At 38.6% G+C, this 22921-nt stretch overlaps 1 protein-coding gene across 4 annotated transcripts in view; it reads right to left on the bottom strand.

Moving 5' to 3' along the window:
• gab3 (GRB2 associated binding protein 3) overlaps nucleotides 1-22800 on the bottom strand; it is a 31457-nt gene extending 8657 nt beyond the window's left edge. Inside the window, exons 1-4 of one of the 4 annotated variants that reach the window (XR_007930144.1) lie at nucleotides 22785-22800; nucleotides 21257-21748; nucleotides 9202-9505; nucleotides 3203-3407 (exon numbers count right to left, since the gene is read on the bottom strand). Coding sequence is in view for 2 of the 4 variants with exons in the window: in XM_051892850.1 (XP_051748810.1) it covers nucleotides 3203-3407; nucleotides 9202-9505; nucleotides 21257-21643 (896 nt within the window). In the remaining 2 variants the exon portion in view is untranslated. Of the gene's footprint in view, nucleotides 1-3202; nucleotides 3408-3622; nucleotides 3730-9201; nucleotides 9506-21256; nucleotides 21749-22784 lie in introns of those variants that run through there. The other 3 variants (XR_007930145.1, XM_051892852.1, XM_051892850.1) reach the window with 3 other exon arrangements.
• Nucleotides 22801-22921: the final 121 nt, after the last annotated feature.

The raw sequence follows: 22921 nt of genomic DNA, 5'->3' as shown, positions 1-22921 counted from the left end.
AATTTTACCCTATTTACTTTTTTTTATTAGACTTCTCTGACATTATTGTACATTATTCAGCTGTGTGTGTTATTATAAAAGAAAATAAATGTTGTGTTGAAGATCAGAGACACATTTCTAATTTCCAATTTCCAATTCATGTTAATGTTGATTAAAAACTTTGAAAACAAATTTCCCGGAACATATACATACTACAGTTCAGGTTTTGTTGTCAGGTCTTTTGAAGAAATTAATACTTTAGGAAACACTTTAAATTAGGGAACACATATTCAAGGTTCCGTGTTCTACGTCAGAATGCTGACTCAGCATCAGCATCACGCATGTGTCATGCTACTCACGTGTAGAGCATCGGCCAAACACTGAGTCGGCATTCTGACGTAGAACACGGAAATGCTGCACTGCGTTTACTATGCCAACAGCGTAGGAGACTGACAGGGAAGGAAAAAAATTGAAAAAATTGAATAAAGTTGTTATTTTTGTTTTGTTTTTCCGCACAAAAAGTATTCTTGTCGCTTTATAACATTAAGGTTGAACCACTGTAGTCACATGGACTATTTTAACGATGTCTTTACTACCTTTCTGGGCCTTGAAAGGTGCAATGACATTGCTGCCTAATTGTGGTTCAGAAATCCTCGGATTTCATTAAAAAATATCTTAATTTGTGTTCTGAAGATGAACGAAGGTCTTACAGGTTGTAACGACATGAGGGTGAGTACTTAATGACAGAAATTTTATAAGTAGTAATGCATATTAGTACTTATAAGTACTTATTATTAGTAGTACTTATTCTGCATGACCATATTCTACATCTCTAAACCCTACCCCATACCTAAACATAACCACTACTATAACTACCTTATTTACTATCAATAAGCAGTAATTAGGAGTTTATTGAGGGAAAACTCCTAGTTAATAGTAAATATGTTCCCTAATCTAAATGTTCTCTTGCTGTAATTAAGCAAGGATGCATTAAAGTGATCAAAAGGGATGGTAAAACATTTATAATTATAATTACAAAAGATTTCGATTGCAAACAAATGCGGTTCTTTTAAACTTTCTATTCATCGTAGAATCCTGAAAAAATGTATACAGAATTACCCTTAAGACTTGTTTTGTGGTCCAGGGTCACATTTGTCTGTGCAACTGCACAGATGTGAACCAATCAGGCTTCAGAATTCGGAGAAAACAGGAGTTTTTTCCCATAAGCATCAGCTAAAGCAGACGCAATGCTTGTTCCCTTTATCTCAAGGAACCAGGGTTACGTGAGTAACCATAATGTTCCCTTTCGATACGGTTCACTCACATTGCATCTGCTTTAGCTGCTCTGTGAGCCGACAGCTAGGGTGCGCCCAGTCGAGGGCCCCAAGACCAACTAGTAACTTTGGAACACCACTAGCCACAGTGGCTGGTGAGAAAAAAAGTTAATGTCAAGCTCTGTGTCATTTTCAGACGGTTGATGTGCCATTTCATCATAGGAGTCGCCCATGAGCCGAAGGCTATTCTGCCATCACACAGAGCACCCCAGCCCATCTTGGAGGTGTCTGTTACGACCATTTTTTTCCTGAAAACAAGGCCCAGCATAGTCCCGTTCAGGTAGAAATGGGGAGATGTCCAAGGGACCGAGGCCTTGACAGAGCTGTGGGTCACTCTGAGAGTGAGTCGGCCCGTGCCCCATGCATGAGGCGGGACACGGACTTTTAACCAGAGCTAGTGTGGTCAGGCCCAGCGGAACTACTGAGGATGCTGCTGCCATGAGGCTTAATAGCTTCCGAAACCTCTTGAGGGGATAAAAGGGACCATTCCCTGAATGAGGCTGCCATGCTCTTGATTTTCAAGGTGCGCTCTTCAGAGAGCCAAGCCTGCATTTAAGCGGAGTCGAAAACTGCCCCCCCTGGAATGAGATAGTAAGCTCTTGCCAAATTTAACCCTGAAACCCAAGTTCTCCAGATGGCTGAGGAGCAGGGATCTGCAGGCACATAACTCGTGTCTTTACTGGGCTAAAAGTAGCCAATCGTCGAGGTAGTTGAACATGCAGATTCCCGTCTGTCTCAGAGGGGAAAGAGCCACGTCTACACACTTCGTAAAGGTATGCGGGGCTAGAGAGAGTCCGAATGGAAGGAATGCCACCCCTTCGAACGCGAATCTCAAGAATGGTCTGTGATGGGGGCTATCTAGATGTGAAAGTAGCATCTTTCAGATCAACTGACATAAACCAATCCTCGGGACGAATCTGTGCGAGGATTTGCTTCAAAGTTAACATCCTGAACGACCGTCTCATGAGGGTGCGATTCAGACGTCTCAGATCAAGAATGGGCCTGAGGCAGCCCTAGATCAACCAATGGATTAGGCGGTGGCTTTAGGAGCGCACAGGGCCAGGTCTGTTGCACTGCGCAGCTCTTTGAATTTAGCCGGGTCGGGTCCAGACTCGTCCATGTCATGGAGAAGTTTGGCCTGATATACTTGAAGCACCGCCATAGTATGTAGTGCAGAAGCGGCTTGGCTGTCAGTGCCGAAAGCTCTGGAGGCAAGAGCTGACGTGGTTCTGCAGGGCTTGGAAGGATGACTGGCCTTGGTCTTCCAACCAATAGCCATAGGCAGGCAGAGATGCACAGCGACAGCTTCTTCCACTGGGGGGGAGCTTCGTGTAACCTTTTTCATCTGCGCCATCGACTTTAGAGAGAGCAGCCAAAGAGGAAGAATGGACGCGCGCCGAGTACGGGTAACATGTCTTGGTGAGCTCTCAATGGACTCCAGGGAAGAACGGGGCTGGTCTCTGGCGAGGGGGCTGCTGGCGGGCTCTTCTGGGGCCGACCAGTCTAAGCCGAGCTCTTCCACAGCTTTTGAGAGGACTCGCAAAAACGAGTGACGCCTCAGTATTCAAAACAAAACAGCATTACAAAAATCATAATGTGTTTTTATAAAACCATTAAAACCCTACTTTGCATACAGGTCCCTGAAGATTTTATTAGAATCTAATCACAGTGTGTTATGCTGCAGTGACCAAGATCAAAAGATCTCACTGAAGCAAAAAGCATGAGAGATTTTCTTTTCTCATTTATTCTCTCAGTCACCTTTATTAAATCTGATTAGAGAAAAGCTGATAGTCTGGCGCTACATGGAATGAATCTCAATTCTCTATTGAGATTAACATATAATTATTATTTTTGCAACGTGTGATCATAAGAAGTGAGGTGGGCCTTGCCTGACGATGCTCTTTGTACCGGTTTCACACTGAGAGAGGAAGAGGTAGTCAAGTGGAGGGCTGATCTCTGATTCGCTAGGCCTGTCTATGACAGCGTGGCTGTCGATGGTAACTGTGTCCTGATTGGCCACAAGAGAAACATGAGGAGAGAGTGCTGGAGATGGCTGCTGGGAAGAGGGAGTGTGATTTAGACTGTCCATTGATTCTGTCAAAAAGAAAGAGCGAGAGAAAAATAAATAGATTTGCTTCGATACATTTATTTATTTTGGATGTCAAACAAATAAGTGCAATAACCATATTTCACACATTTGATTTTTGAAGTACCTTTGCTTTTAATTACCAGAAGGTGGCAGACCAAATCACCCCCTTTCCAGCCCCCCACACACCACAACCCACACACACACACACACACACACACACCTCTTTCTCTTCCTGTTTAGACTCAACAGTGCGTTAGTAGTGGGCAGACATTTCTAAAGCTCTCAGTCCCACAGATGAACACGTGAGGCTCACGCCTGTTACACACACTGAAAACACATGACATGTTCACAGTCAATTTTTTAGGGGTGTAATCATTTCTCTTCTTAATAGTAAGCAAAAATGTTTTTAGAAGGTGGAACTGAGTTAAAATAATGCAGTTATTGTGGAAAGTTTTGCACTGTTTCCATGGTCATATTTATGTGTGTTGTGAGAATGAGATTGACTGTATGAATCTGAATGACACATCTCTCATTTTGGGAATTATTGTTGAGCAGGTTAATTAAATAGGCAATTTCAAGCAATACAAATAATTTTAATTGCCCAAAAAGAGGTGTCCAGTGATGACTCAGTGTTTGGAAGTCTGATATCACACTCAACCTGCTGGTGCTTGAAAGGCATTGTGAGTAATGTTGTGGGTAAACAGTTGTAGATAACCGGCTTTTGATCACGTTGCAGCTAGCATGCTAATCTGAAGGGGATTGTGTGGGCTCACATAAACATTGCTTCTTTGGCAGAGCCTACTATTGGGTACCCAACACTTGAATAACTGACAATGACTCAGAAGAGAAATCTGAGAGACACTAGGCGTGTAGTTGTATTCATTTTTGTTATCTTATATTTACTGTAAACATCCATCAGATTTTACTCAAATGTATAAGCCCATAACATTTTTGCACAATGTTTGTACAGTAAGTGTAACATTTTTTGAACACCTTTTGTTATACAGCTGCATTGAGAAGCATATAATTATTATGTAGAGCTGCTTTACACCTGCAGTCCAAGGTTGCTATGGTAAAGGGATTCAGGAGAACAGAGCAGTTGTCATGGTGATGGGGTCAAAGGGACAGTAGAGATACAATAAATAGTAGTCATGGTGATGGGGTCAGAGAAAGAATAGATACAGAGTGCAACAGTCAGGTTCCGGAAGTAAAAACTCCATTCAGTTTCTCCATAGGGAAATTGATTTTTAATGACTTGGAAACCTTTTTAGACAGCCATACTGTGAGCTACGATGTTATTAATCGATGGTAATTACTTCTGTTGAAGCCCACATTATTTCAACTAAGTTTTAAAATAATAATGTTTTTTTAAACAGTGGAATTTGTGGTGAAAAACTACATTACCCATGATGCTGTACAGAAAATTCCACCAATCAGAGAGTTGAAACATATATTATCACCACTGCTGAAAAAGTGGGTGGACACTGTTGCATTCTATCCACCTTATTCCTACGTCCCATGACGCTTTGCGCAAATTATGGATGTAACTTCCGCTAAGCTGTAAACAGTCAAAAGTGCAAAAAAAAAGTGCGAGTGCAAAGCTCGCTCTATGAACGCAATAATACATTTTATTTTTAAACTGGGTACAATGAGATGACATTATTCTACTCACCCTTCAACCAACGAACATTAAAAGGACACTTAAAAGTGTAAAAGCATCAACAAGGTACTTTCTACAGACCATGAAAAAGCGTGATTCTCTGTATTATGTAATATACGTCGCCTTAATAAAAAATGTTCATGAACTTCAGCATTGCGTGATACTATTTCAAAGTGATTTCCATCATTTTTACAGATAATAAATTGTATTTACCTATGGAAACAAACCTGGAAAGAAACGTGAGGCTTTGAGGAGAAAAACGAGAGATTCTTCGTGCATTCCAGTGAATTATTAATGGGATATATCGTAAATTATATCAAGAGAACAGACCACAAATGTGCAGTATATGTTGTCCTTTTTCATACTATTACAGCGGTATGCAAAGGGACAAAAGAAAATAATCACGAGGATAGAAAGCAGCGACTGAAAAGAGCTCTTGCCATAGATATTCTTGTTATAACATGTTACGTTAAACTACCAAGCGTTACGTTATTCTCATGATGTCTGAAAATAAAACATGAAAGAAAAATTGACAGCTCAATCAGTCAAACTGACGGATAAGCTTTATTTGTAGGGAAACCTTATGATTTGAAACGATTCGTTTCAGTCTTTTTAAATGGAAGTTCCCCAAACCGGAAGTGGAACCCATAATTCGAAACGCAGTAGGCTAGTTAGGAATAAGGTGGATACAATGAGCAGTTGTCATGGTAATTGGTCAGAGGGACAGTACAATGAGTGGTCGTCATGGTTACGGTTTAGAATGAGAGTAGAGATACTGGGAGCGGTTGTCATGCTGTCATGCTGATGGTCTAGAGGGACAGTGGAGATGCAGTAAGCAGTTGTCATAGTGATGAATTCAAAATGAGAGCAGAGACACAATGAGCAGTTGTCATGACAATGGGTCAGATTGAGAATAGAGATACAGCAAGTGGTTGTCATGGAGATGGGTCAGAGGGACAGTGGAGACACAATGAGCGGTTGTCATGGTGATGGGTCAGAGGGACAGTGGAGACACAATGAGCGGTTGTCACGGTGATGGGTCAGACGGACAGTGGAGACAACAATGAGCGGTTGTCATGGTGATGGGTCAGAGGGACAGTGGAGACACAATGAGCGGTTGTCATGGTGATGGGTCAGAGGGACAGTGGAGACACAATGAGCGGTTGTCATGGTGATGGGTCAGAGGGACAGTGGAGACACAATGAGCGGTTGTCATGGTGATGGGTCAGAGGGACAGTGGAGACACAATGAGCGGTTGTCATGGTGATGGGTCAGACGGACAGTGGAGACACAATGAGCGGTTGACATGGTGATGGGTCAGACGGACAGTGGAGACACAATGAGCGGTTGACATGGTGATGGGTCAGAGGGACAGTGGAGACAATGAGTGGTTGACATGGTGATGGGTCAGACGGACAGTGGAGACACAATGAGCGGTTGACATGGTGATGGGTCAGAGGGACAGTGGAGACAATGAGCGGTTGACATGGTGATGGGTCAGAGGGACAGTGGAGACAATGAGCGGTTGACATGGTGATGGGTCAGAGGGACAGTGGAGACACAATGAGCGGTTGTCATGGTGATGGGTCAGACGGACAGTGGAGACACAATGAGCGGTTGACATGGTGATGGGTCAGAGGGACAGTGGAGACAATGAGTGGTTGACATGGTGATGGGTCAGAGGGACAGTGGCAAAACAATGAGTGGTTGTCATGGTGATGGGTCAGAAGAACAGTAGAGATACAGTAAGTGGTTGTCATAGTGATGAAGTCAGAGAGTAGAGATACCTTGAGCAGTTTTCATGGTGATGGGTCAGAGGGACAGTGGAGATACAGTGAGTAGTTCTCATGGTGACAGGTCAGAGTGAAGGACATTGAGAAGTTGTTATGGTAACAGCGAGAGTACACACAAAGTAAGAATGGTGACAGATCAGAGTGAGAGAACAGACGTAACCGTGTGGCTCTGGCAGAGATCAACATTTGAGTTTACAAAAGTTCACAGAAGCCTTTGTTTAACAGGACCCCAGCGTGTGTTCTGAGTGTCTTGACACATGGCCTGAAGCAGGATCTGAAACTGTGGCCCACCAGGTGTGACTACAATCTCTGATTTGTTCTTCTCTCACCCTGCTGTCTGTCTGTCTGCCTCAAAAGAGTCTGCCTGTAAATAAAACGCTGAGTTCCAGTTCACAGCTGGAGTCCTGCTGGGGTTTGTAATGAGGTTAGCGGTTAAGCAGCAACTGAGACTTTGTGTCTCCAAAACTACACTCGCTGTTTCTCACTGTTCTGTATATACTAGCTTTATCCTTCACAATTGGCCTTTACCAGTTTAGAGGCGTGTCCAACCATCCAGTGTGTTGTGCATTAAACAGTAACCATGTGCGTGTGTGTCTGAAAACCTCCCGGCTGCTGTATATCTTTTTGATACCTTTCTAAGTAATGTGTAACTTGTGGTTTCTCTCATTCTCTGTGTTTGGTATATCACATTAGCCATGCTAACTGCTAACATTCTCCCTGTGTCTTACACTAATTATTGTGCCAGCTTTAATAAAAACCTATTTTCTTGCTATAATAGCAGTCATATATGCTGTGGACACAGATCATGACGCTAGCTGTTTGCTATTAGTTAAAGATATGGGATGCCACATACTTGTGAGCAGTCTACCTTATGACAGACGTGTGTTTGTCTGAACGTTCCTCTGTGACGCAGCTGTTGCTCTGCAGACTATTCGAAAGAGAGGAAGAGAGATGGAGGAATGGAACAGAATATTAAAATAAGACCTCGCCTATATTACAGCGTCATTCTCTCACGGATTCTGTCTGCATCTCTCAGTCTCTGCATCTCTCTCTGGAGAAACATCCTGTGGCTAATTATTTCCCAGTCTAGGTTTATTCATTTTAAAACCACAGTTAGAGAAATGCTAATCTTTAAATAAATTATGGAGGAATCTGATGTGGTGAAAGGATTGTTTTTAGGAGGCTTTTTACGTACACAGGTTTTTCCTTTTTTAGCTTGTCCATAGTACTTTCTTTTCTCATAAACCCACGCACATACACAGAATTTATTTATTAACAGTTTGTTTACCGTAGATAGAAGTGAAATAAATTTGTAACTATAATTTTAATTTTGAGGTTCTTTTGTACTTAGTTTAAATATATTTTCATGTGTACCTTTGTTAATGCCTCACTCGATCTTGTTGCATCACCTGTCATTTGCTAATTATTTATTCTTATTTATATAGTGCATAAACATGACTGTTCAAGTTTGAGGTCAGTAAGATTTTTTTTTTTAAGAAACTGATACTTTTATTCAGCAAAGATGCATTCAAATGATCCAAAAAGTGTCAGTAAAGACTTTTTTTTTTTTTTTACCAAAATGTTTTATTTCAAATTAATGCTGTTGTTTGGAAATTTATATTTATCAAAAATCTTGAAAAAAAAGTGTATCATGGTTTCCACAAAAATACTAAGCAGCACTGTTTTCAACATTGATAATAATAATAAGAAATGTTTCTTAAGGCACCAAATCAGCTTATTAGATTTTTTGAAGTATCATGTGACACTGAAGACTGGTGTAATGATGGTGAAAATTCAGCTTTCCTTTACATTTTAATATATATTAAAATAAAAAAAAACTTATTTTAAATTGTAATATTTCACATATTACTGTTTTTACTGTATTTTTGATCAAACAAATTAAGTGCTGGTGAGAAAAGTTATTTATTTAATTTAATAACCAAATGTATGTTGTTGTTTATAATAGACTGGACAGTCTGCATTCATTCTGACATTCTCATTTACATGTAAGATTGTAATGATATTGAAGCAAGCCCGTACACTAATGTTAATGTGTAATGTTTTGCATAGGGGGGGGGATAAGTCAGTGTGTCTGGAGTCAGCTGTGCTCAGACAAAAGAAGTCAAGAACTGCTCATTCTGAAGTGAAATCTTCAGGTAATTGTGATATTGTGATGACAACGGAAATCAAATAAGATATTTATGTAACGTATTACAATAAATAGACAAGTTAGTATCATGTCTATAATTTGAAGCTACGATTAATCAAAAAGGCAATTGGAGCACGTCATACTAAGCTCTCCAAGACCTAAAAACTAAATTACACATTTATAGTAAAAGTCCTCACCTGCATGTCTGTTCAGTCCTCCAAACGTACAAATCTGTCCAATGTTCTGTACCCAGATGTTCATCTCTTCTGCTGTTTTGGCCAGCAGGTAAAAGATGCGTGTGGTGGTCTTGACCACAAACAGGTGCTGATTTTGGTACTGACGTTTAGTGGGCCGTACCTCTGCCTCAATGGTGACCTCACACTCCTGCAGGTCAATGGTTCTGATTGGTTTCCGGGAGCTCTTGCTACGGTAATATTCCAAAACGTCAGGATCCCCGCTCATCCGACCCCTCCGCAAAACAAACCATCGCTTTCGCCATGACTGAGAGAGAGAGGGACAGAGAGCAAAAGAAAGGGGAAGAGAATTAGATTAACACTGTCCTAAAGGACACACTCACATAGATTAGAAATCAAGTTAAAAAGTCTCCTTTGATTTTTAGATCTTGTCTTTCAAACTACAAGCATTCACTAGTCACATAAAAATCATCATTTGCCCCTATTTATATCTTGACACACGTTGGTCTTGGTTGGCCTTATTTTGAACAATTTATCTGTGCACATTATTTAAAAAATAAATAAATATTTGTCTTTTATAAATGAATTTTTTTAGTATTACTAAAAATAAAACTATAAAAAATAATTTTCATTCATTTAAATGAAGCTGAAATAAATATAAATATTGCGTGAAAAACTTAAAAATATTTTTTTAATCTAAAAAAAGATCATATTAAAAAATCTAAATATATAATTAAAAATAAAAATAAAATAATATTTAAAAAATCTAAATAATAATAAATACTAATAGTATATAAATAATACTGAAATAACACTGATTTTAGTATTATACTAACTTAACTTCTTCCTCTGAAACAAATGTCCTTTTCCACTGATGTTAACGAATAGTCAAATAATTATTTACTAACTAAGCACTGTTTTAAGCAAATCTACTCTGGCTCCATTCTGGTTTGTAAAACCCATACTTCAACTGTCTTCTAAGAAAAGTGATTGCCAAACATAACTTTTATTCAAGAAGTAAATTAAACAAAATACTTAAGTATTATTGTGCAAATTAGACTTGCCACAATGTCCTACTTTTCACACCATGCGGTATCTGTGTTCAAATTGTTCAATAGCCTACACAGTAATGAAAACAGCTTGAACTTTTATCATTACAAGCGTTCAGTCAGTCCAATAATGGTCTTGGAAATATATCTAGATGGATACCTTTGTGGCTTTAAGTTTCATTCATAATTCCACCCCCCCCTTTTACCTGATATAAAATTTCACACCACTGTCGTACCTTACTGAGCATAACTGTATACCATGGCAAGGCTGGTATAAATGCCAGAACAAACTTAAAGATAAACTTCTGTCTAAACTGGGCAGGGCGTGGTTTGCAGTAAGAGATGACTTGCAAACACTCTTCCCAAGAAACACACACAGATTAATCTCTCAGGACAGAAACAGGTTGCACATATGGTTACAAAAAGTGAATAATCAACACCAAGTCAATCAGTATAAATCCCCTGGCTTCACCAGTGACTGTAATCAGTGCAAAAACATGGTTATTAGATGTATTAAGTTGTTATTCTATTAAGATATTAGGTTATTATGTTATCATGAGGTAATTAGGTTAATATTAGCTTATGAGGTAAGTGCATACTTTGATGTTATTAGGTCATTATTTCTTATTATTATCCATTATGTGTTATTTTAAGTAGGTTATTTTCCCTGCACTAAGTGCAAACAGTACCTGCCTCGGGTGAAATCTATAAATCTTTCAGAGAATTTGCCTATTTTCAATGATGTAACAGAAACTGTTATAGAAACTACAGCAGGAATATTTTTCTCAGCAAAAAGCAAGACAGGTAAAGCAATAGCAGTCCCAGGTTTACTCATACAGTAGTTTCTCTCTCCTTCTTGCTCTCTTTTTCTTATTAGGGAAGATTATACTCTAACCCAAAAAGATGAACCATGCAAATTTTTTTGAGGGGGCACCAGTGGTTCACTTTTTGCCCTAGGCTATACATCTACACTACAGACACTGCATTTATACCACACCTTGGTCCCCATGAGGGAAACAGATTATAAATCATACAGCATTATGTATTTTTGAAAATGTAAAAAAGCAGAAAGTTTTCGGTGATGGTTAGTAAAAATCATGTCTATGTCTATAGAATGTCCCCATAAAACATGAAAACCCGACGTGTGTGTATTTGCAACTATAGATAACAACTTTTATATTTAATTTTTTCACTTTAATGCCAATGTAAACCTGACTAGTGTCCTTTTTTTAAAAGACACATACATACTTTATGCTATATAATTTTGTTATATAAGGTTTGAAAGATGTATCACACTCAGTCTGTACTATTACACAATTGAATTATGATTTGTGACAATGAGATGAACTCCAGTTCAAAAGCCAACCTGACCATCAGATACGGTATCAAAAACCCACCTCAGCACAAAACACACACCAGCTGTCATTGCCACTAGCTTATAGTCTATTTGGAGTGATTCCTTATTCTAATTCATGAGAAGAGATTGTTACTCCAGTGAAAAAAAAAAGAGAAAGTTCAGCATTTTTGCATGGCCTTAAGGTTTCACACATGCTTTCAGTGTGACCGTCTTAATTCTGAACGTTCTGGATCCATCATCGACTTGTTGCTTTCTGTTTTGCGTCTGTGACATCATTCATTTCTCTGAAACACCTTTAGTTACTGTTGTCTTTCTGTAACCAAGATTTCACCAGAAGTCAGCTGTTACACAACACCTTGCGGTAAAGATGTCTCTCACAGGCCTAAGTATCTAAATAATCTAATTAACATGCAAGCAGTGAAGTGTTATTAAGATCTATTGTGAAACAAGACCAGTTTTCTGAGTGTTTTAAAGTTGTTTTCTTACAGCAATATTTAATAAAAGGCCACAATCTCCTACTTGTATCATCAGGAAAATCCCGACTTCCTTCCTTGAGGTCTTTTTACCGATATACAAATATGTTTCAAACAAATGCATTGTGGGTAAGAATGCCACAGAGCTGCAGAATTTCTATCACTCTAGTGTCACAAGACAAACTCTCTTCCTCTTCTCTGAGATCCAGACCAAGTGCTGACATTAGTACTGAGAGCCAGATTAAGCAAGAAAAGACCAGAAAAGACTTCATTTACTTTGGTCTAATATCCAAATTTTTATTCCAAAGTGACTTATAGTACACTTACAGTATGACCAGGAGTGTCATGCCTAAAATTCAAGGTGCACGTGCCACCTCAGATTGTTGAGACAAAAGAATTTTGAATGTAATTTTCAAAAAAAAGATTGTAGGTTATCTGATACCTGAACCTTTTCATTTACCGTAAGTGGTTTTTGTATCAAAAACATTTGACACTACAGGCCAGAAATGGACTTTACAGTCACAAACGCCTCCTTAAAAAATAATCACACCTCATTAATGTTGCACGCAACACATGCACAGAAGACAAAATGTAGAACTGTTTTTACTGAAATGCTGCGCTTACAATGCACAAATCTCCATCTTTGTGGTCTTTATTATTTAAAATACTCAGACATGCAAGAAATAAAGTTGACAAAGGGGGAAGTGGGTTGAGATTGTCCTGAAACCTAAGCAATTTCTCAGTAATTAAGCATTTATTAAAAAAAACTCTAGAAGTTTGATCACTAGCACTGCTGTACTGTCAAATAATAAACTCAATTTGAAAACACTTCCTTGTTTTTAAACAGACTAGGGAAAGATAACGAGCACAAATGAACAGACAGATTAAAACATGGTTATCTTTAAAAATTCTTCCATATTGAGTCAGTAATATGTGTGTGTGTGTCTGTGAATCTCACTAAACCACATACATTACACTTCCTGTGCCTGAACAGTTTTTCTACAGAATTTGTCATCGAGGCCACACGTAGTTCTGGGCATGCTCAGAGCAGCATGGTCAGGGCATGGCCTTGATTTACCTCTGTCTCAAACAAAGACCTTCTCTCTATTCTTTCTTTTGGAATGGTTATATTTTCTTCCCCTTATTCATGCATGTTTTAGTCAAAGAGAGGAACTAGAGCTGTGTTTTCCCAGAACCCTTCACAAAAGGGAAGTCTGAAACTGGCCCAAATGTTTGTCTCCAACAAGCAAACACCAACATATTCACATTTGCATGTATATGAGTTTTTGTGTATGTTTATGTACATTGTGGAGGAGTAAACTGAGTCCGTATGAAAAAAAGTAAATATCCACTGATCTTTTCCCATAATGCTTTGCACAAACAAGTGATAGTCTTGATGAAGTCTTTGCATTTATCTACGGGCTTATACATAAAAGTAAAGTATTCAATTACTTTTTCTACAGATTACATTGTTACACCATGTATGTGGTGACAAGTGATCTTGGCTGTGTCAAAATTGCCCCCTATACCCTCATTCACTATTCCCTACATTAGTCCACTAATGTAGTTCACTTAAGGGAGTGAATAAAAACGATTTCAGACACAGTAATCTTCATGAGTGAATCATCGCAAAGAACAGACTTTTGTTCTCGTGGAGACTGGTCTTGCCAGGCTACCTTGAAAAAACGAACTCGGAGGGACTAAAGGACCCAGAACACATCCTTGTGAGAAGGTAAAGACTAGAAGGGATACAGCTAAGGACACTGGGCATGCGCAAAATTAATATTGGGTCATTTAATTACTGTATTTGCATTATTGTAAGGGTAGGTTTAGGGTTGGGGTAGGTGTAAGTTTCAAGTTTAATTTATTTATATAAAACAGCAGCAGCTGACCAATGTGCTTTACAACATCGGATAAAATAAATACAAGCAAAACAATAAATAATAATGTCACAGATAAAATCAGAGACAATTTAACCAACAAAATATCAAAAGAAAATCAGTACACCAACAAAAGTCAGAATATAAAAATAAAACATCAAGGGACATTAAAAGCAATGGAAAAATAATGAGTTTTAAGCAAAAATTTAAAAATCTGTAATGTAGGAGCTGATCTAATGTGAACTGGTAACCTGTTCCAGAGTTCAGGGCCCGCAACAGCAAAGGCATGTTCTCCTCTTTGTTTTACTCTGACTCTGGGAACAGCAAGCAATGTAAAACTACTGGATCGAAGAGCTCCAAAAGGGTTATGTAAAGATAGAAGTTCAGATATGAAGGGGCTAAGTTATTTAAGGACTTAAAGTGTACTCGTTAATAAAACACAATCTGATAAGTAGCAAATTAATTTACTGTTATTTCATCGTGAAATTTTGCCTCACTTCCGGCCGTTTCTGTATCCCTTCTAGACACAACCTTGTGAAAATTGAGATGTTGTTGCTCAACTGAACGTCCCAGCATTAAAGTCCCCCTGAAATCAAAATTTAAGTTTTTAAGCTTTTAGTATGAATATGTTAGCCTTAAGGTTATGAATAAGCAGTGTGTTCCAAAACAATGACAAAATTCGCATTTAGGAGATATAAGCATTCAAATCTTACAGTCTCTCACTTCCGCTAAAATAGATTTTCATGACATCACATCACACTTCAGTTTCTTGTCAAATCTTCGGTCCAGACAGACGCTGAAGCCTCGGCTGAAATCGGTCATTTGCTCACACATTTACTGGTTTCTACATGGTGAATGGCACATAGTGCACTATATAGAGAATAGGGAACGATTCAGACAGTGTAAACATGCTTTCCTTTGACGCGAATGAGGTCCGTTTTCGCGTTAGTACCGCCGCAATGTGAGCAGTCTGCTCTGGTCCAGAGACATGAGAGCACAGAGCGGATCATATGCGCTAGTCGGCACAGACCACAAAGGGTATCGGACCCATATGAATTCTGCACAGAATGCTATATATTAAAGCGATATAAAGGACATTAGGAGGAGAAACGGTTAGAGATTAGAAGGAAACAGAGGTTTTACTGAGTCTAAGGGCTCTGGCGAGCTGTAACATAAACAAAACGCTATTGGCTATTTAAAAAAAGGGGCTGTTCGATATATCGCCCTGTCTTCCTGTTTCAGTTGAAATTACGTCAACACATTGAATAATGCTGCGCGTTCCAACACTTTTCAGTGGGCCTTTAAGCGGCCAATGCACACTGACATCACAAACATATCCTATTAAAACATTTCTTTCATATGATTATTGACATTATTATCACATTATTTTATATCATTTTATTTTACCATGTGTATTTGTGAAAATGAGTATGTAGCCTAAATGTTATCAATGTTAAGATTCTTTTTAATATGCCAATAAAAATACTGCAGGCTTTCTTCAGGTCTTTATCACCTTATTAAAATTAAGCAAACCAAATGGACAAATTATTACTTTCAGAGCCGTCACGTATTTACGAGCTTGCAGCGGGAATCTCTTAAGCGAGAACGAGAAGTTTAGAGCTTACAGGCCTTCCATAGCATCTTCCCGCAGCGTCTTCAGGCATTCCTAACGATTCGGTTTTCTCAAATCGATGCATCTTCTAGACTTATTCACAGCAGCGCCATCTCTTTTAACGGGATAGAAAGTGAGGCTGTGAGGGATAGACATCTCTTCAGTGCGTTGTACTGTTATTAAATGTGTTTTTGGATTGTTCTGCTCATGAAAAACTGCAAAAATATCTTTTCAGGAAATTTCAGTAGACAAAAAACTCCAGACAACATGAGCTGTGAAAAATTTATGAGTAATTTAAGAGCTTTATACAGCTTTTTAAAGCGGATGCCGTTAAAAACGCATTAAGTCTATCCCTTACAGTCTCGCTTTATTACCTGTCATGGCGCTGTTGTGAATAAGGTCTATTAAGAACACATCCGGGTACTTTCATCCATCCTCTGTACTTGCATTGGCTGTGTCCCAATTCAAAGGCTGCGCCCTTTGAAAAACTCAGACTTCAAAGGCTATATAGAGTATAAACTATATATAAGCACATCTTATTAAGATATGTCAACATTTGAACCGCTTTAAAGTTTTTATTTTACATTTGTATTAATAGATATTTGTTGAAACCCAGTACTTAAGTTTCAAAGTGTAATTCATCAATTTCTCTCTCAAAAAAACAACAACAACAAAAAAATCCTGTCGTCACTGGTGCACAATGAATTCTGGGGTAGGCAAGGCTGCGAAGGATCCATTTGGATCCATTGCCTACAACAAATGGATCCTTCACGGCCTTGCATTTGGAGGCCGCATCTGAAGGAGACTTCGCATTGGGACAGCCTTAGTGACACAATCAGCCTTTGAATACGCCCTTTGAAGAATGCAGCCTCTAAATTGGGACGCAGCACTTGAGTATTGGAATTGAAATTTGACGGTTGATGATGACACAGTACAAGAACCCAAAGACGCAAGATTGCTTAAGAACGCATATTGAGAAACTCGCTGCCTTATAGGCAAATGTATGTTTGGTCAAAAACATACATTTACACACAAACTGACCAGAAAGCGCAACTTTCAGATGCCATCTTTGTTTTTCTAGCTCAACTGTCACTGAATGGAATTCTGAATTGTGGAAAATCAAAGGCAGCGAAGGATATATCTATGCTGCCTTCAAAAATCGATCAGATGAAGGTACCTCAGGAGACAGGAGGTGAAGCTAACACTGGATTCGGACGTGCCTTGATGCTTTCCTACCCTGGAATGCGTCCACCGAAGGCAGCATTTTTAAGTTTTTGGATGCAGCCACTGAATCATTCTCTCAAACGATTCGGTCAAAAACACAATTAATTCAGGAAGGAAGCACCACATGCTGTGTCTTACACATACAACACTGTTGGTTCTGCTGCTGATTTGAACTATTTTTCACAAGTTCACACTTACAAGTAATCAGATAGCGAAAAAGAAGTATGCGTATTTGGCATGCTGTCCGAGGCTCTGTGTTTTGGCCTGAACCCAGAGTACTCCCCCCAAATCTCTGCCTGTGATAGGAACCAGGCAAGAGTGAGGAGTCAGGGTGGTGTAGCGATGCTGAAAACTGTCAAGAAACATAGCTGAGTCAGCTATGTATATACAGGCCTCTTCTCGTGCTGATTGGATAGATCATTTGAGTGTTCTTCCCGAACTTTAATAAAACATCATACACTGATGAAGCAAAAACAGACGCAGTAACTGGAAATATTGTGCCTGATATGTAAGTTACTAATATTAACTTCGTATTTATTGAAATGTGTTATAAAAGTATATCACGCGCAGTACAACTATATATAACTATGTAATTATGAACTACTATAGTGTGTGTGTGTATATATATATATATTTTAAATGGGCCTATAAGTAGACCTATTATGCAAAATTCACTTTTACATGGTGTTTGAACATAAATGTCGGTTGGCAGTGTATGTACACAACCACCTTATAATGATAAAAATCCACCCACTTAATCCCCTTAAAACCTTAACAGCCTCTCAGAACAAGCCATTTTTATTTTCTGAGCAATGTGACGTCACATAGCGCAGGCCCTGCCCACAACTGCTGATGGACTCTGCCTTATTAGCATAGTTTCTGCCCTGAGCGAGTTGTAATCTGTCTGCCGTTGTCTCGATGCCAGAGTAGCTGTCTTTTGTGAACTTTGTGTGTTTTTGACAGTTTAAACACAATAATTAAAGAGAAGTTAGTTTAATACTCACAGCCAGCTTTCTGTGCATGTGCTTTAGATGTGTGCGCTCAGAAAACAATAAATTAGAAGTTTAAACTGATATAGCTTTAACGCATGCAGATAATAAACTTTCATGATGAAGAAGAACTTCAATGTCCGTGAGCGTGATTGCGATATATATGATGATCAAAATGAAGCAGATGTCATGTTAGTATTTGTCAGGGTATTCGATGCATGCAAGAGCTGTGAATGAAGGAGCTATTGACCTTTTTCACATTTTCGGGTTTGTCAGAAGTGGAAGTTGTCATAGTTGGGTTAACTTTTACAGCGGTGAATGAGAGACTTCATTAAATATATTTTTTTGTGTTTTCATTTGCAGAAATAGCAAAAGAAAAAACTTCACAACTGTGTTTTCACAACTTTCAAAAAGAGGAAAAAAATAGAGAGCAATTGATAACAGCAGCCAGAAGAGAAAAGAATGTAATTTTTACCATCACTCGGGGAAACACCCTCACAGCAGCGTTAACTAGTTTTTTGTAATTTAAAGCAAAGGTAATATAATACTTTTATAATGTATTTTTTACAACTTATATGTTAACCTCAATGCATGTACTTCTCCAGTTCACAGAATGTAAATACCAACAAAACAAGAATCAAAGAGAGAGGATGGTGGGGAGAAAGAAAGAAAGAAAGAAAGAAAGAAAGAAAGAAAGAAAGAAAGAAAGAAAGAAAGATCACACCGGTAGCACACAACAAACACTCCTTCCCAACGTCTCACATTTTACTATCTGATGAAGCCACAAAACCAGAGAAAGAGAGAGAGAGCGAGAGAGAAAAAAAGAAAGAAAAAAAAAGTGAGCGAGACAGAGTGTTTGTTTGCTCTTCATGCAGTGCCTTGAACTATTTACTATGACACACACATAAGCACTAAACAGGCTACAGGCACACTTGTTTACACTTGCACTCACTATTTGTCAGCCACCCGGTTACACCTAATAGCAGTCAAGCCACTTTTGCTGGTTGGGTCTCTTATAGCACAGCTCATTTCTGAATGCAGGGTCACTTTCAACTGCCTGGCACCCTACACTTCCCATGTTTTGCAACACACCCAAATTTCACAGAAACAGAGCGAAAGACAGCGAGGGGTGGGAGAGAGCATGTTTGTGGTGTCAGGCTGACACTTTGAACACTCGTCTTATGACTGGAGGTCCTCCCTGCCCTTCCTCTTCTCAACCAAACAACTGAGACCTTCACTTTCATGCAGAAGATCTTGAGTCTCTCTGTGTTTCTAATCAGGTTGTAATTAGACTAAACAGTTTTCTTCTGCATATAAATCAACTTTTGAAAATTATTATGCACCTGCTTTTGGAAGGTGTTTTACAATTGTGAAATATAACAAGCGAAATATGAACTCACTATTAGCCAAACTAGTAACAAAAGATTAATAAATGGATAGTTGACATAACATGGGTAGGTGACAGCACTGCACTTATGTTTGACATGCAATTTTCATCTAAAACTACTCTTCTGAAATAATTACTGTACATGTAGACATGGAATATTTGTACTTTTAAAATGTCATGACTCATATGTCACACCACAGGGATATTTAAGTAAACTAAAAAACAGTTGGTTAATAAAATAGGTGAAAAAGGTGAACAACTAAAAGGAAATGATGACCAGTCACAGCACCTAAAATATACAATTTCCCTTATACATTAATATACATTTTAACCAAAAATCTTTAAGCTAAACGTTTGTGTGCATGTTATTTGTCAACTGTGATCTGTCTCAATGATTGAATACTTAAATTTACAATTTAAGGTCCGTTCACGCCAAGTACAATAAATATAACTATAAAGTTTTAATAATCGTTTTAATTCTATTAGAATAAGGAAGTCTACACCACAGCTAAGGCTAGTTCACATGCTATAACAGTAACTACTGTCTATTAGTGTCCACACCAAGGGCTGATAATGTGTTCTGTTTATTAAAAGTGTGCACAGAAGTCATATTGTCTGCTTATTTAAATGCTTGTGTGGATTCTCATTGGTTGTCAAAGTTTTTATCATTTATCAACTGGAGAAAAAAAGTTCTGAAAGTGATTCCAAAGTGATACCATTCCCCCGTGTTGTTATCGTTACAGCTGTGGTGTGGACTTCCCTGTTCTCATAGAACTTGAATGATTATTAAAACTAGTTTATAGTTATAGTTGTTATAATTACCGTAACAGGCCTTTATAATGACAACAACACAGAGAAACAATATCACTGGAATCAGATTCAGAGCGATTTTGTTTCCAATCAGAATGCACCCGACATTAAAGAGCTTAAGGATTGAATGAACTAGAACATAGGAACAATGCTTATAGTAAAACGTTATTGTCCATTCGTATGGATGCTAAGCTAGTCATTGTTAAAGGTATCATTATAGTTATCTTTATAGTTATAGTTCTTGGTGTGAACGGCCTTTTATACTGTTGATAGTGATTACCATGACATACCACTCATCTCTGTTTACAACAAAACTGAGGTCAACGCATTACCCAACACCATTTTACACAGTAAAAAGAGAACAGTTAGGTTGTTTCAGTTTTAAACTGTTCCAGTTTTACTTTTAACGGTTCCTGTTTTACTGCACTTATGTATTAGAGTCTGGGACAAGGAAAACATTTTCACAGCAACACAATTAAAGGCTCAAAAAACTAGCATTTGCTGAGACACTGTAGCTTCTAGTCTGACAGATGAAAGCACAGGGTCAAATGAGTGCTGAGCACAGAGAAAAACTTACAGAATTAAGCACAGTACACACGTAAACACATTGCAGAATACATGCAAGAAATGAGGAAGGAAGATTAAACACAGGGGAACAGTACAGGACAACAAAGTGTACACTTTCCGCAATAGTCAAATAACAAAGAGACTGCAGTTACATGACAAAGCATAATGCACTGCCACATTCCATGACAGAGTAACATATGAAAGTGCCTGTTTAAGTGGTTGCACAGGTAAACTGCTTTGTCACAAAGCACAGCACTGAAATTCACACAGGCAAGAAGAGGCAATGCAAAGCAGCACAGCCACGTGCAAGAAGGCACACAAATGTTGCACAAACACAGCTGAGAATTAGCATGTGTAAAGCATCGCATAACAACGACCAAAAGTCCACAGGCAACAGAAATTAAAATGCAGCCAAGCAGAGCCTTCGGCACAGCACAGTTAAATAGTCTAAAACACTGACAGTGATGGAAAGCAGTAGGGAGAGCCCAAGTATAAGCAATACTGTTAAAAGGCGTGAGCACATAGTTGAGAACATAGTATGCCTTAAAATGCAATTAAAATGAAACCATGCAGCAAAGAGAAACACAGCAAGAGATCCTGTCATAAAAACACAGAGAACATGAACTGACAGTGGATCATTATACTGCAGTACCTGCTTCTAATGCTGAATACATCACATTCACACTCAGACACACAAGAGTTTTACTCACAAATCTCTTTAGCTTCTTCTCCGGAGGGGATTTTATGAGCCATCCTGTGCACACCACATCGCCTGCGCTCATAGCTGCTGCGTCTGTGTGCGTGTGTGTCCGTTGCTGATTGCAGACTGAGAGGAAAGCAGTGAGAATCCTGTGTTCAACCCCCCCAAACACAGAGAGGAGGAACTCACAGCATCGACCAGGGAGAGAGTGAGAGAGAAAGAACGAGAGAGAGAGGAGGAACAAACAGAGGGTGGGAGGAGAGAGCGTGTGTTTTTGTATTTGTATGTGATCTGTGAGAGGACATGTATGTACAAGCAAACCGTCTCTGTGTGTGTATTTTGGGTGGAGGAAGAAAAGATGTTCCTCCCTCCAGTATCTTGTAACAAACCAGCACATGACCTTGTATGTGTGCGTGTGTATGCGTGAAAACCCAAGGTCAGTTTGGAAAATGTTGTGAGGGGAATTTTAACTGGTTTACTAGACCATCTGTTGTTAGAGCCTCTGAGAAAGAAAGAGGGAGACAGAAAATGAAAAAGGAATTACTTTTGTTCATTTTAACACATCTTTGTTATGTATGTCATCACAATCTGACCAACAATTTTTTTTTTTCCCCCAGGTTGAAAACACTTTCTCAGTAGCAGGTTGTGCTGCAAGAGGAAATACTGTGGTATCTGTCTGCCTCCTAGTGACCAATATCTATATCAAAACAGTCTATTGGCATCAGAAACTTTATTATTACCACCACCTTTTATCCTTGTAAAATAAATAAATTGTCTGTACAGGAGATGTGGAGATGTGTCTCAATCTAATTAGACTCAGAGTGACCATAAAACAACAACACACACTCTCAGAAAAAAAGGTACAAAAGCTGTCACTGGGGCAGATCCATATCAAAAGGTACTAATATGTACCATTTAGGAACTAATATGTTTATTTTAGGTATTAATAGGTTTCTTTAAGGTACTAATTTGCACCCTTTATGGGTAAGTAAAGTACAAAAGTGTACCTTTTGAAAGGGTTCTGCTCCAGTGATAGCTTGTGTACCTTTTTTTTCTGAGAGTGCACCATGTTACTCTATAATACAATAACATGTTACAAAATATTGTATCACAATAGCATGGGGTGACCAGATGTCCAAAACACGTTCAAAACATCCTGCAAATACACTGCAAAAAAGCCCAACCAACATAGCCTCCAGAAGCACAAACATAAATTAACGTTTGAAAAATTAAAGTTATTACTGTATACAGTATATTCACAGCTTGTGAAAATAAAAATATTAAATACAGTTGGAAAATGGTAATATATTGCTTTTTGCAATGGTTACTATTTAATATTTTTCTTTTTGGGAATTGTATTAAAACCAGTAAGGGTCAGAGATTGAGATTTTAATTATATTTTGACCACTGAACTAGAAAATGCCCCGTTTTCATTTCAGAAATTTGGTCACCTTTCAATATCAGGCATTTAGTTCAAACTGAGACATTATTTAAAAAAAACAAACAAACAAACAATACGACACATTTGATCTTTCTACCTGCTTTGCGTCTCGGTGCATTGTGTGACAATATTCAACAATTTCGTGCAGCTGGTTAGTGTTTGACAGTTACCCCTTTTTTGAGCCTTTGATATCGCGAGATCTAATGAACAGCTCCGAAAGGGGCAAAGGATCAC

This window comes from Ctenopharyngodon idella, chromosome 5 (genome assembly GCF_019924925.1).
Source record: "Ctenopharyngodon idella isolate HZGC_01 chromosome 5, HZGC01, whole genome shotgun sequence".
Taxonomy (NCBI): domain Eukaryota; kingdom Metazoa; phylum Chordata; class Actinopteri; order Cypriniformes; family Xenocyprididae; genus Ctenopharyngodon; species Ctenopharyngodon idella.
This window is presented reverse-complemented; position numbering and strand designations above follow the sequence as displayed.